Source organism: Salvelinus namaycush, chromosome 3, assembly GCF_016432855.1.
Source record: "Salvelinus namaycush isolate Seneca chromosome 3, SaNama_1.0, whole genome shotgun sequence".
In the NCBI taxonomy this organism is placed as follows: domain Eukaryota; kingdom Metazoa; phylum Chordata; class Actinopteri; order Salmoniformes; family Salmonidae; genus Salvelinus; species Salvelinus namaycush.
Window position 1 is genome coordinate 42,212,693 of NC_052309.1, and position 14,851 is coordinate 42,227,543.

Genomic DNA, 14,851 nt, shown 5'->3' on the forward strand with positions numbered 1-14,851 from the left:
TAGGTTTGCTGCAGGTAGAAAATCCTAGGAATTGTTCTTTAATTGACACAAGCTGTCTCCAATCAATCAATGTCTGGTTGTATGTGTGTTTGGTGAGGTTATCGCCTAAGCCAGGGGGAAGCGTAGCTCTACGAATCTTCATTGCACAAAGCCTATTATTTGGCAGCGAATACTATTGGTAGATTCTACAAAAATTGGTAAATTAAGGGCAGTTCAACTCTTGGTAGCCCCGACCAGGTCTCACTATGTGTTGGCTTAAGATCGCTTCTTCACGTTTCTCTATATCAAGTCCCTCATGTTTACACGCCTCTTCATTGGCCTTACTGGCGGCATCCCACTTCTGACGCAACTGTCAAGCCAACACCTTAACCATTATGCCAAGTAATCCAAACCTCTTGGCGTAACGGTCAGTGTGTTGGCTTAACAATCGCGTCAGATCCCGTTTGCCCCAGAAGGCTACAGTAGTGCTCACCAGAATAATGTCAAACATCGATAGAATGAATGCATAAGTAAGCTAGTTAACACCGGTAAAGTTGTATGTTCCGTTTAGGGACCGGGGAGAGAACCCAATAGCTCCCAACAGTGGAAAGTTTGGTCCTGTGCAAAATGTCCAAATGTCATCAGTTTGACCGGTTTTAAGAAATTAAAGCTGAGAAAACGAGTGTACATGTTTCTGGTAAATGAACACGTTTGTCTTGGGGGCATATTTTATGTGGTTGAAATTAGAGGTCGACCGATTATGATTTTTCAACACCGATACCGATTATTGGAGGACAAAAAAAGCCGATACGATTAATCGGCCTATTTATTTATTTATATTTTTGTAATAATGACAACTGCAACAATACTGAATGAACAATGAACACTTATTTTAATATAATACATAAATACACACACACACAGCTCTGAAGTGACAATGATACTGAAGAGTCTGCTTAGGAGACAAATACTCTCAACTGTTTGAATAAAAATTGAGTAAGTTACCTGTGATGAATGTTGAAAACAAAAACTGTCATTTCTATATGCAGGAAATCCTATTTTAATAATGGGCATGGTAAGAATTGACGACCAAAGTGCGAGTCATAATTCCCATGACACCTAGCAAAATCTGAAAAGCGGTTCCTTCATTTATTCCATAGGATATTTTTAGATTCACTTAAAATAAGGTCTGTGTTTCGCGTAGGCTTACACCACCTTGCCAATTTTATAACTGTGTAGATATCCATAGGACAAGGTAACTGATCAATATTGGCTAAATATAAGCGAAGATAATTATTTTTGTAGAGTGGATTTATGAAAATATGTTGACAAACGTTAACTTATCCTAGTGAGATTTACACGGGTATCAAAACGTAGAGGCGGTTTAAGCCTGCACGAAACACAGACCTTTATTTGAAGTAGATCAAGACATTCTCTATGGAAGACATGAACAGTAAAATAATGAAGGAACCCCTGTCAAGTTCAGCCGCAAGTTATTACAGGAATTATAACACGTCGACTATTTCTCTCTAAACCATATACCTTTTGACTAATCCGGAACCTATCACCTCGAAAACAAAACGTTTATTCCGTTCCGTATTTTATCTAACGGGTGGCATCCATGAGTCTAAATATTCCTGTTACATTGCACAACCTTCAATGTTGTCATAATTACGTAAAATTCTGGCAAATTAGTTCGCAAAGAGCCAGGCGGCCCAAACTGTTGAATATACCCTGACTCTGCGTGCAATGAACGCAAGAGAAATGACACACTTTCACCTGGTTAATATTGCCTGCTAACCTGGATTTCTTTTAGCTAAATATGCAGGTTTAAAAATATATACTTGTGTATTGATTTTAAGAAAGGCATTGATGTTTATGGTTAAGTACATATTGGAGCAATGACAGTCATTGATTGATTGTTTTTTATAAGAAGTTTAATGCTAGCTAGCAATTTACCTTAGCTTACTGCATTCGCGGCACAGGCACGCTCCTCGTGGAGTGCAATGTAATCAGTGTTAGAGCATTGGACTAGTTAACTGTAAGGTTGCAAGATTGGATCCCCCGAGCTGACAAGGTTAAAAATCTGTCGTTCTGCCTCGTTCCTAGCCGTCATTGAAAATAAGAATGTGTTCTTAACTGACTTGCCTAGTTAAATAAAGGTGTAAAAAAAATATATTAAATTCGTCAAATCGGCGCCCAAAAATACCGATTTCCGATTGTTATGAAAACTTGAAATCGGCACCGATTTAATCGGCCATTACGATTAATCGGTCGACCTCTAGTTGAAATACTGTCTGCTTGCGTACAGTGCATTCGGAAAGTATTCAGCCCCCTTCACTTTTTCCACATTGTTACGTTACAGCCTTATTCTAAAATTGATCATAGTTTTTTCCTCCCTCATCAATCTACACACACTACCCCATAATGAGAAAGAATAAACTGTTTTTAGACATTTTTGCAAATTTATTCAAAGTAAAAAAAACTGATCACATAATTATTGAGACTCTTTACTCAGTACTTTGTTGACGCCCCTTTGGCAACGATTACAGCCTCGGGTCTCTTTGGGTATGACGCTACAAGCTTGGCACACCTGTATTTGGGGAGTTTCTCCTATTCTTCTCTGCAAATCCTCTCAAGCTCTGTCAGGTTGGATGGGGAGCGTCGCTGCATATTTATTTTCAGGTCTCCAAAGATGTACGATCTGGTTCAAGTCCGTGCTCTGGCTGGGCCACTCAAGGAAATTCAGAGACTTATCCCGAAGCCACTCCTATATTGTCTTGGCTGTGTGCTTAGGGTCGTTGTCCTGTTGGAAGGTGAACCTTCGCCCCAGTCTGAGGTCCTGTGCACTCTGGAGCAGGTTTTCATCAAGCATCTCTCTGTACTTTGCTCCGTTCATCTTTCCCTCGATCCTGACTAGTCACTCAGTCTCTGCTCCTGAAAAAATCTTCACGCATGTTGCTGCCACCACCATGCTTCACCGTAGGAAATGTGCCAGGATTCCTCCAGATGTGATGCTTTGCATTCAGGCCAAAGAGTTCAATCTTGGTTTCATCAGACCAGAGGATCTAGTTTCTCATGGTCTTTCGGTCCTTTAGGTTCCTTTTAGCAAACTCTAAGGTACTGTCATGTGACTTTTACTAAGGAGTGGCTTCCGTCTGGCAACTCTACCTTAAAGACCTGATTGGTGGAGTGCTGTAGAGATGGTTGTCCTTCTGGAACGTTCTCCCATCTCCACAGAAGAACTCTAGAGCTCTGTCAGAGTGACCATCGGATTCTTGGTCACCTCCCTGAACAAGGGCATTCTCCCCCGATTGCTCAGTTTGGCCAGGCGGCCAGCTCTAGGAAGAGTCAATAGTGGTTCCAAACTTCTTCCATTTTGAGAATGGAGGCCACTGTGTTCTTGGAGACCTTCAATGCTGCAGACATTTTTGGTACACTTCCTCAGATCTGTGCCTCGACACAATCCTGTCTCGAAGCTCTACGGACAATTCCTTCAACCTCATGGCGTCATTTTTTTCTTCTCTGACATGCACTGTCAACTGTGGGACCTTTTTATATAGACAGGTGTGTGCCTTTCCAAATCATGTCCAATCATTTGAATTTACCACAGGTGGACTCCAAGTAGTTGAAACATTAAAGGATGATCAATGGAAACAGGATGCACCTATGCTCAATTTCGAGTCTCATAGCAAAGGGTCTGAATACTTATGTAAATAAGGTATATCTGTTTTCTTATTTGTAATAGATTTGTAAACATTTCTAAACCTGTTTTTGCTTTGTCATTATGGGTATTGTGTTTAGATTGAGTGAAAAAATATAATTTTAGAATATGCCTATTAAGTAACGAAAATGGGAAGGTCTGAATACTTTCCGAATGCACCATAAGTGTCAAAGATAACACATTACACGTGCATTCACATTTTCTCAAGAAATGTACTATTTCTTAACTCCTGTTCCCGAGACAAAATGAACATTTGTTGTGTAATTTCACTGCAAGAATTGCATCATTTTGCAGGAGTTAATATTATATTAGCTACATGTGAAAGGTTACAGACCTACAGTCATTGTCCGCATTTCAGTTACTATTCCATTTAACCCATATGAACTTAAATATTCTGTTTATTCGTGGATACAGGGATACTCATGAGCAGGATATCAAAGGTGTATGTAAACAGCTTATCCCAAATAAGACCTTAAGTGGGATATGAGCTACTACCCACAATAATGTGCCCATGTAAACTGCCCCTAATTTACCCATTTACCCAAGTCTGTTGGAGAGGATCAGCTTGAGCAAAGTGAGGTTTATAATCACTGATCTACAAATAGTATTCTCTGTCAAATAATTAGTAGAGCTCCGCCTTATACTATGCAACTATTAAGTTTGTTTTGGTGTTCAGCTGTTTTTCTTTATTTCGTTTTTTTCGGCTGTTCGAGCAAAACAAAAATCTTGAGGCTTGTCGAAGTTCGGTAGCCGAAGCCTACGCCTCTTCGTCAGTGATTGATCAACATTAGGGATTCTTGAAATGTGGGTTGTCATTCAATGACAGACGACTAGTTTTTATTAAAAAAATGTCACTAGAGAAACACTCACCAAACATCTTTAAGTAAAAATAGCCTTTGAATGATCAAAATATCACCCATAGTATTTTATGTTATTAAAATGCTCAGAATTTATATTGTACCTTTTCTCTCTAACTATCAGAAAGCCTGAAAGAACAGGCTGTGTGGGCGGGAGCTTAAGTTCGTGAGCTTGCCTTGACTGAAAGCTCTTTGAAATGCCCTTGTGGTCGTTGCCAGGTAACAATGTAAACAATGGGCCACATGTCATTGATAAGGTCAACAATGGACCACATGTCATTCTTACCCTAAATAGTATGCCTCAACCCATTATTTTTTTTATTATTTTTTTTTATTTTTTTGTGCAAAATGCTCATGTTCAACAGGGCGGATCATAGACTGTTGGATATCAGACAAACCGCAGCAATACACAATTTAATTAATATTGTTTTGTAACTAATTACAGAATACAGTTAGTTCACTGATACACTTCACAGTAATTAGTAAAGCCTCAGTCACCTTAGACGCTCTATGAATGTACACAAAACAGCATACAATAAGTGTACTGGACAATTTATTGGTGCCGCTGCATTAGCATTTTACAAATGACCATATGTTCAGAATTGTGTGTATTGATCAGACCTTTATTTGATAATTTACAATTGGCCAGCATAGCCAAAATATTGATCAACATAAACACTCATGAGAAATGTGACTTTTTTTCTTACAGCCATAAGCCAAATATAGGCACCTGGCTGCCATGCAGTGTGCAGGACCCGTTGATTCTTACAATTTAACACTAATCTCCCATCTGAATGCTTGGGGGGAAAAAGTAACAATGTGATTATCATATTATGTAAAAGTGAATTACTTAGGCTTTAGGAAATGCAACCAATTACAGAGATTGATCAAGTGAGGAAGGGGAACCATGTACCTTGCTTCAATCAAGCAGGCTTCAGTCACCCACTTTGCTTCAGTCACCCCCAAGGTTGAAGCGGGATACAAATCCAGCTATGGCCTCCTTGTCAGGCCTCTCACACTGGGCAGACGGGTCCTGGGATGGACAGCTCAAACAGCTTCCCCACATACAACGATGGATCAAGGGTGACCTCATTGAGGAGGAGATCCAGGAGCCTGTCCACGTAGCCTGTAATGTTTTTGAAAAGGGAAATGTTTGTTAAATGGGTATTTAATATTCTGAGTTACTGTCGATGTAGTGGTCTACTCATTCGATGATGTAGTGGTCTACTCATTCGATGATGTGTTTTTGAAGTACTCAATTTGAAATATGCAATCTTTGGTTGTGCACTTTTTTTTGTGAAACTTCACAATGTTTGTATTTGGAAATGTTGGTGTGCTCAATTGATGCAGATTTGAAATTAATAACTATGTTGGGTCTGGTTGCACAGGCTTCACAGGCTTCACAGCATATCCCCCCCTTTTCCTTTGCTGAAAGCTGATTTTGTATCACAGCATTCCTGTTGCGGTGGTTGCCTGAGAAGCTGTGCAGACAGTAGATGTTGAATTCTCTAAAATGCCTATCATTACAGCTTGATGATAGTGGAAAGACAAAAGGTGATGGAAATAATGTAATAAAATGTATGCACTCTACTGTAAGTCGCTCTGGATAAGAGCGTCTGCTAAATGACTAAAATGGAAATGGAAATGTTCCTATCATTACAGCTTGATGATAGTGGAAAGACAAAAGGTGATGGAAATGTTCCTATCATTACAGCTGGATGATAGTGGAAAGACAAAAGGTGATGGAAAGGGAAATGACTGTTGGCTTGCTAGTAGCTAAGTCACACCACAGATGAAAGGTTACCAGTATCTTTGGTTGTACATTCTGCTTGAGCTAGCTACTAGCAGCTATCTTACAAACAAAACTTACAATCTTGTAAACAAAACTAAAGCAAGGTATATATGTGATGACGGTTTTTAGGCAGTACATATTTCAATTAGTAAAGATAAGATGCTACCAAAGCCGGAAGTAAATCCTTGATAATGCCTGCCTCCTATATCTAAGTTTTTGACACTGGGGGAGGGGACCGGTAACTTTATGATCAAACTTTATCTTTTATCTTTACCAGCTACAGTCATTTTTCATACTTGGGCACCATACTTTGAACTGGATTCATCCAAATATTGTCAAATTTGAAGAAAATAACATGATTTAGATTGTTTGGGACCAAAACACTCATGCGCAACCAGACGATTTGATTGGAGACCGCTTGAGTCAATTAAATAACATTTTCTAGGATTTTCTACCTGCAGCAAACCTAGTGGATAATGCTGGATATACCGGTCAAAAAAACCAACACTAAAAACAACTGGCCTTACCTATACAATATCTGAATGTGATGTGTCGTTGAGATACATTGATGTTTAGCAAATTGTGCCATTTATCCCGACTCTCCCCTCAGTTCCAAAGCTCTTGGTGGACCTTCATGTGAAGTTGCTGAGGAAGATTGGCAAGTCGGTGTCCGCAGACAGATGGGAGAAGTACATTGTGAAGGTAAATAGAGCCCAACAAGGCTGGTCATTTTTCTGCACACTCGATACAGTTAGGCTTAACTTTTATAGATGATTAAGCTGTACCCCTGCACACTGACTCGGTACCAGTGCCCCCTGTATATAGCCTCGTATTATTATTTTATTGTTACTTTTTATTATTTTTTTTACTTTAGTTTATTTGGTAAATATTTTCTTAACTCTTCTTGAACTGCACTGTTGGTTAAGGGCGTGTAAGGTCTGCACTTGTTGTATTCGGTGCATGTGACAAAGTTTGATTTGATTCAACTATCAATATATTTAATTTGAATAAAAATACAGGCAGCAGCATAACTCTGGGCATTCTGAAAGATGATTCTGTATATTTTAGAGGTTAACCAATGGCTGATGGAATGTGTTTCCTTACAGGTGTGCCATGAGTTCAACAGTACCTGGGCATGGGAACTTGAAAATAAAGGATACAAGGACATGTCTGTGGAGTGCAAGACTGGAATCCTCAAAGTAAGTGGCCAGTCTTTGTATAAAGTAGGCCTAACATCTAGGGATGCACTGTTTATTTTCTATCAAAATCTCAATATTGACATGTCCATTATAGAGAGTTTGCCATATACAGTGCATTTGGAAAGTATTCAGACCCCTTGACCTTTTCCACATTTTGTTATATTACAGCCTTATTCTAAAATTGTTTGAATTCATTTTTAGCTACACAAAATACCCCATAATGTCAAAGCGAAAACAGGTTTCTAGAATGTTTTTTCAAATGTATTAAAAATTTAAAAAACACACCTTATTTTCATAAGTATTCAGACCCTTTTCTACGAGACTTGAAATTGAGCTCAGGTGCATCCTTTTTAATTGATCATCCTTGACATGTTTCTACAACTTGATTGGAGTCCACCTGTGGTAAATTCAATTGATTGGACATGATTTGGAAAGGCACACACCTGTCTATATAAGGTCCCACAGTTTACAGTGCATGTCAGAGAAAAAAACAAGCTATGAGGTCGAAGGAATTGTCTGTAGAACAGGATTGTGTCGAGGCAAAGATCTGGGAAGGGTACCAAAAAATGTCTGCAGCATTGAAGGTTCCCAAGAACACAGTGGCCTCCATCATTCTTAAATGGAAGAAGTTTGGAAACCCCAATACTCTTCCTATAGCTGGCCGCCTGGGCAATCGGGGGAGAAGGGCCTTGATCAGGGAGGTGACCGAGAACCCGATGGTCACTCTGACAGAGCTCCAGAGTTCCTCTGTGGAGATGGAAGAACCTTCCTTTCAGAAGGACAACCATCTCTGCAGCACTCCACCAATCAGGACTTTATGGTGGAGTGGCCAGACGGAAGCATATAAAAAGGGCATCTAAAGGACTCTCAGACCATGAGAAACTAGATTCTCTGGTCTGATGTAACCAAGATTGAGCTCTTTGGTCTGATTACCAAGCGTCACGTCTGGAGGAAACCTGGCACCATCCCTATGGTGAAGCGTGGTGGCAGCATCATGCTGTGGAGATGTTTTTCAGCGGCAGGGACTAGGATGACTAGTCAGGATTGTGGAAAGATGAACGGAGCAAAGTACAGAGATCCTTGATGAAAACCTGCTCTGCTCAGGACCTCAGACTGGGGTGAAGATTCACCTTCCAACAAGACAACGACCCTAAGCACACAGCCAAGACATTGCAGGAGTGGCTTCTTGCCAAGTCTGAATGTCTTTGAGTGACCCATCCAGAGCCCGGACTTCAACCCGATCAAACATCTCTGGAGAGACCTGAAAATAGCTGTGCCGCAACACTCCCCATCCAACCTGACAGAGCTTGAGAGGATCTGCAGAGAAGAATGGGAGAAACTCCCCAAATACAGGTATGTCAAGCTTGTAGTGTCATGCCCAAGAAGACTCAAGGCTGTAATCGCTGCCAAAAGTTCTTCAAAAAAGTATTGAGGAAAAGGTCTGAATACTTATGTAAATGTGATATTTCTGTTTTTGTATTTATTTTTGCAAAATAAAAAAAATACAATCGTTTTTGCTTTGTCATTGTTGGGTATCGTGTGTAGATTGAGGGTAAAAAACTTTTAGAATAAGGCTGTAACGTAACAAAATGTGGAAAAGGTCAAAGGCTTGAATACATTCCGAATGCACTGTAGCTATAATTAGGCTAGTTCTGCATGCAAACATTTCAACATATATTTCCAAACAAGATGCAGGTGGTAAAAAGGACCCCGCTTTTCACCTAAATAAATCTACATATTTTCTGTGTGATACAAAAGTTAATTCTCTGAAAATAGTGGTTGCCAGTGGTGGTGGCACAGATCTTGTTCAGTTCACTCAACTGTGTTGTGTTGCTAGTCATATCGCAATATTCCATTCAAAAAAAAAATTGTCCATATCTTGCCGCCCTACTAACATCGGATTTTTGTTTTTGCCAAAGGAAACATTTCTCATACTTTTTATCTCTGTCTAGCACTTATGTGAGTGCCAGTTTGATGACAATGTCAAGTTCAAGACTGCAATTAATGAGGAGGATCCCGATAAGATGCGGCTCCATCCCATTGGCAAGGACAAGGATGGCCTAATGTACTGGTTCCAACTTGACCAGGATAACAATGTGAGGGTCTATGTGGAGGAGCAGGACGACCTGGACGGGTCCTCCTGGAAGTGCATTGTCAGGTACTATGGAACTTTTGGGGGAGGGGGGCTTTAGGGGATGAAAGAGGCATACTGTGGTACTGCAGAGCCAAAATGTAAAATCTTGTATTCCATGTGGATTATAGATTACTTGGTTCATATGTAATTTTACCACGACTACTGAGCATGTCTGTCTGCGAAATTGGAACGACTGAATTGAATTGAATTCTCCATCTCTGTAGAGACAGAAACAGCTTGGCTGAGATCCTGGCACAGCTGAAGACTCAAATCGACCCAGCACTGTTGACAAAGAAAGAAGGAGAGGAGGAAGATGGGAACAAGAAGACTGGGGGAGAAGGTAAAGTTATATGGACAGGGCTTGTTACGTCAATAATGTCATATGCCATCTGTTTTTTGCTGTTTACTCAGACATATTTATGATATTGCATGAGTTCAGTCATTTGCCGTGGATCTATTTTATCCAAAGTAAACTAAACGTATTTCCCTGACAGATGCAGTTATAAATGTTGTACTTGTATTTTCTATTTATAATACCTTTGTCCATTAGGGGAAATTAAAAAGACAGAGGATACCTCAGGGGATGAAGAGGACAAACCCTCCAAGGATACAGTTTCTTTAGTCTCCCCTAAAACAGAGAATACAGAAAAAAAATCCCCAAAAGAGGAATCAAAGCTGGACGAATCAGATGCCAAATCCCCATCGAATGGCCTCAAAGACAACCAAGTCGAGTCAGAGTCAACAAGACAATCCGAGAAGCCAATGGTGGATGACAAGGCCACCATTAACACCCAGGCCATCAAAGAAGAGCCGATGGAGGTGTCAGAATCCAAGGAGAGTACAGCCACAAGCGCTACAGAGCCTCTTGCGGAGAAACATTGTGTGACGCCACAGACAGAACAGACTGAGGAAGCCAAGAGGAAGACTGCAGAGGAACTCCAAAGGGTGATGAAGAATGACCAGCAGGCCAAAATCCCCTTGAAAAAGAGAGAGATGAAACTTAGTGAAGATTTTGATAATAGTAGTGGTGGTGGCAGTAGAATCATTGTGCGTAACCCATCTGTTGCTCCTGTCAAAGAAGCTCCTACAGTTGAGGAGACAAGTAAAGAGGTCTCTGTTGCCCTGGTGGGGACTATGGAGATTAAAAGCGATCAAGTGAATGTTGATGCTCAGCCTGTCACAGAAAAAAGTGTCAATAAGGGGATGAGAGAATCTCCTAAAGAGATGGGAATACAGAGAGAATCTGCTGATAGCAAAGAACAGCAAACAAAAGTTGTTGCTAGGGAAGAATGTGAAGCAGCAGAAGCTAGTGAAAAAGAGAAAACAAATCTGTCCCTGGACATGGACAAAAAGGAAGGGGAGATGGCAAGCAATGCTGAGGAGCCCATGGAGGTGGCCATGGCTGATGAAACTAACCTACAGAAAACTGTTCCAGCCCCAAAAGCAGAGAAGGAAAGCACTGAAGCACTGAAAAAATCATCCCTAAAAGAGGCTAAATCTTCATCTCCTCTGACAAAGCCATTGACTTCATCTAAGGATGCAACAAGCACACCGGAAAAGTCCTCTGATCTTAAAGAGGAACAAAAAGTCAAGGTATCCAAGTGGGATGTGAAAGTGCGTCGTACAGAACACAAGACATCCACATCAATAGAAACAGATAAAAACCCTTTATCTAGTAAGTCACAGAAACCAGATGAAACTAAAGGAACAGATTCATCCATTGCATTTCAAGAGGTAAATTTGGCTGCCTTTAAGGAAACAGTTGTCCCTAAAGACAGTTGTCCCCTTTCTGTAGTGAAAGAGATGGAAAAAACATCCATTATAAAAGCCACAGAAAAGTTGTTGAACCCTAAAAACCCAGAAACATCAGTCATCACTAAACAAACCGAGAGACCTGATCCCATTACAGATAAACCAGAAAGCTCGAAACGCCCTGAGTCGCCAGCAGTCATAAAAAATACAGAGAATCCATCTAACAAAGAGAGTGCAGAGAAATGTGATGGTTCTAACGATATTAAAACATCTTCTGTCATTAAAAAGACAGAGATTTCAGAAAAGAGTAAAGATGCCAAGAACCTGGCCAGCTCTAAAGAGACCAATACGTCCTCATTCCTTAAAAAGGCAGACAAACCAGTTCCCAATAAAAAAGCAGAGAAACTGGAGAGCACTAATGAGACTAATAAATCGTTGGTCATTAAAATGACAGTGAAACCAGAGGCATCTAAACATACAGAAAAATGTGATACCCCTAAAGACATGTCAGCTCTCACCAAGGAGAAACCTGCTGTCAGTGCTGTAAGCACACATACAAATGTTGCCCCTGAGGTGAAGAAAAAAAACGTCCTGGAGAAAGACTCTAAGAAAACAGCCATCTGTAAAGATGAGACAAGAGCTGTTGCAGCAGTGACTGAGAAACAATCTGTCCCTAAAGACGTGGAGATGGCAGACATCTTTGAGAAATCAAACCAATCACAACTGGAAGGACCGAAAAAGGTAGCGAAATTGGGTATCCCTAAAGACACGTTGAAATCGACAATGCCTAAATACGCAGAGAAATCTGCTAAATTGGCTACGCCTAAAGACGGCGAGAAATTGGCTACGCCTAAAGACGGCGAGAAATTGGCTACGCCTAAAGACGGCGAGAAATTGGCTACGCCTACAGACGGCGAGAAATTGGCTACGCCTACAGACGGCGAGAAATTGGCTACGCCTACAGACGGCGAGAAATTGGCTACGCCTACAGACGGCGAGAAATTGGCTACGCCTACAGACGGCGAGAAATTGGCTACGCCTACAGACGGCGAGAAATTGGCTACGCCTACAGACGGCGAGAAATTGGCTACGCCTACAGACGGCGAGAAATTGGCTACGCCTACAGACGGCGAGAAATTGGCTACGCCTACAGACGGCGAGAAATTGGCTACGCCTACAGACGGCGAGAAATTGGCTACGCCTACAGACGGCGAGAAATTGGCTACGCCTAAAGATACAGAAAAATTGCCTAAATCGGCTACGTCTGAAAATGCTGGGAAATCGGCTACCCCTACAGACGCTGAGAAATCGGCTACCCCTACAGACGCTGAGAAATCGGCTACCCCTACAGACGCTGAGAATTCCGCTAAATCGGCTACGCCTATCCCTAAAGACGCGGAGATATTGGCTACTCCTGAAGAAGCAGAGAAATCGGTTAACACTAAAGACACTGAGAAATCGGCTAGCCTTAAAAACACAGAGACTGCTTCTAAAAAGATTGTGAAATCTTCAATCTGTGAAGGACAGAAACCAGATGCCTCTAAAGAAAATGAGAAACTGGCAGACATAAAGCCAGCTGCAGCAGAAGGAGAGAAACATGTCGCCTTTGAGGATTCCAAGCAATTACCTTCTCTCAAAGAGTCTGTCCCAGTGGGGAGGAAACAGGAAGAGCCTATGGAAATAAGTTCGGAAAAGTCAACAGATGTAATTATTAGGGGACATGCCGATAAAGGCTGGACAAAGAAGTCTGTTAAAAGTGGAGAGAATTCTGAGAGCGAGCCTCAGAAGACTCAAACCTCAGACTCAAACCGCATAGACTGTAATGCACCATCAGAAAAACAGGCTACCAGCAAGAAGGCATCATCTCTCACTGAGGCTGAAGGTGAGACAGACAAAAGCCAGGACAAAGTAATCAAGGAAGATGCCACAACACAGGGATGCCCTAAAGAGAATGAGAAGGAAGATGATCAGGCTAAGAAAGATGACAAAATGGAGGATGATGGTGCTGAGAAAGATAACTCAACTGCAGCAGAGAAAACGGGTGAGGCAAAAGCAAGTAAAGGGTCTGAGAATAAAGAGGATGAAAAAAAGGATGCAGGAACAACATCAGAGATTCAAGAGGAGGGGATTCGCCTGAAAATACGGGGGATTACTCATCGAAGGAGAGCTGCGCTCCAGAGAACGGAGAGGGACTCTGGGTCCGATACTGGTGAGACTGGGAGATCCCTGAGGAGGTCACCCAGGATTTGCAGGCCAACCGCTAAGGGGGTGGAGTTCCAGGACAGGAGGCTGGAGAAAAAAGAGACCACGCCCCCTGAGGAGAAGGCAGACGAGGAGGAGGAAACTGTTCAGAGGAAACCAAGAGAAAAGGTTGATCAAGATGGACAGTCCAAATCTAAGGTAAGTTCTTTCAGTAACTGCAGGTATTTCTACATTAATATTACAGGTGGATTGTGAATGAATGTTTTTGGATCAACAGTATCTTTTAAATCAGGGATCCACAGTGTCAGCCTTCAGTAACGTATGTGTATGCTGTCCTACATTAACCTCATGAAATCCAAAAATGAGGTGATGTCTTTTGTTTTCAGGGGCGACGGAGGAGAAAGACCCGGTGGTCCAACACTCGAACACGAAGGCGCAAAAAGAATGGTTCTGGTGATGACAATGAAAGCGAGTCAAGCGAAGAGGAGAGTGAGGAGGACGACAGTGATGAGAGCTTTAAGGTGGAGAAGGGCAAGAGGAGGTGGAAGAACCGGAACAGAGAAAGGCACAGCGACGACTCTGACACCTCCTCGGATGATGACCTCCCTCCTAACGAAGATCCCTGCAAACACTGCGGCCTCCCCAACCATCCCGAGCTGGTGGGTCCTCATTGAAAAGCATTTAATTGAAATGGAATTGACCCCAACCCTGGTGGGCTGTAATCATGGTTATACTAGGCTGTATCAGTCTCATAGGGCGGCGCACAATTGGCCCAAGTGTTGTCCGAGTTTGGCCGGTGTAGGCTGTCATTGTAAATAAGAATTTGTTCTGAACTGATTTGCCTAGCTAAATGAAGGTTGAATTAAAAAATATGCTATATTCATAATATTTATCTCCACTGACAGATAAGACTACCATATAATGTGTTCCAGCTAATCCCCCTCCGTGTTTACCCCACAGATCTTGCTATGTGACTCGTGTGACAGTGGCTACCACACGGCCTGCCTCAGACCCCCTCTCATGATCATCCCAGATGGGGAGTGGTTCTGTCCACCTTGCCAACATGTAAGTAACATCCAGATGCTAAACAATCTGTACTCACACTACAGTTTGGATACTAGCCACATTACTATGTTTTGAACTAATGGCTTGATTATGCACTCCCCTACATATTTATTTGGACAGTGAAGCTAATACTTTTAATTTGACTCT

The 14,851-nt window shown here is 41.6% G+C and overlaps 1 protein-coding gene across 1 annotated transcript in view; it reads left to right on the forward strand.

Moving 5' to 3' along the window:
• The window catches only part of rsf1b.1 (remodeling and spacing factor 1b, tandem duplicate 1), a 44,020-nt gene that overhangs the window by 20,131 nt on the left and 9,038 nt on the right, over positions 1–14,851 (forward strand). The window contains exons 2-8 of the mRNA XM_038988481.1: positions 6,963–7,054; positions 7,459–7,551; positions 9,504–9,709; positions 9,910–10,025; positions 10,236–13,837; positions 14,026–14,298; positions 14,600–14,704. Of these exons, the coding sequence (XP_038844409.1) occupies positions 6,963–7,054; positions 7,459–7,551; positions 9,504–9,709; positions 9,910–10,025; positions 10,236–13,837; positions 14,026–14,298; positions 14,600–14,704 (4,487 nt within the window). The remainder of the gene's footprint in view (positions 1–6,962; positions 7,055–7,458; positions 7,552–9,503; positions 9,710–9,909; positions 10,026–10,235; positions 13,838–14,025; positions 14,299–14,599; positions 14,705–14,851) is intronic.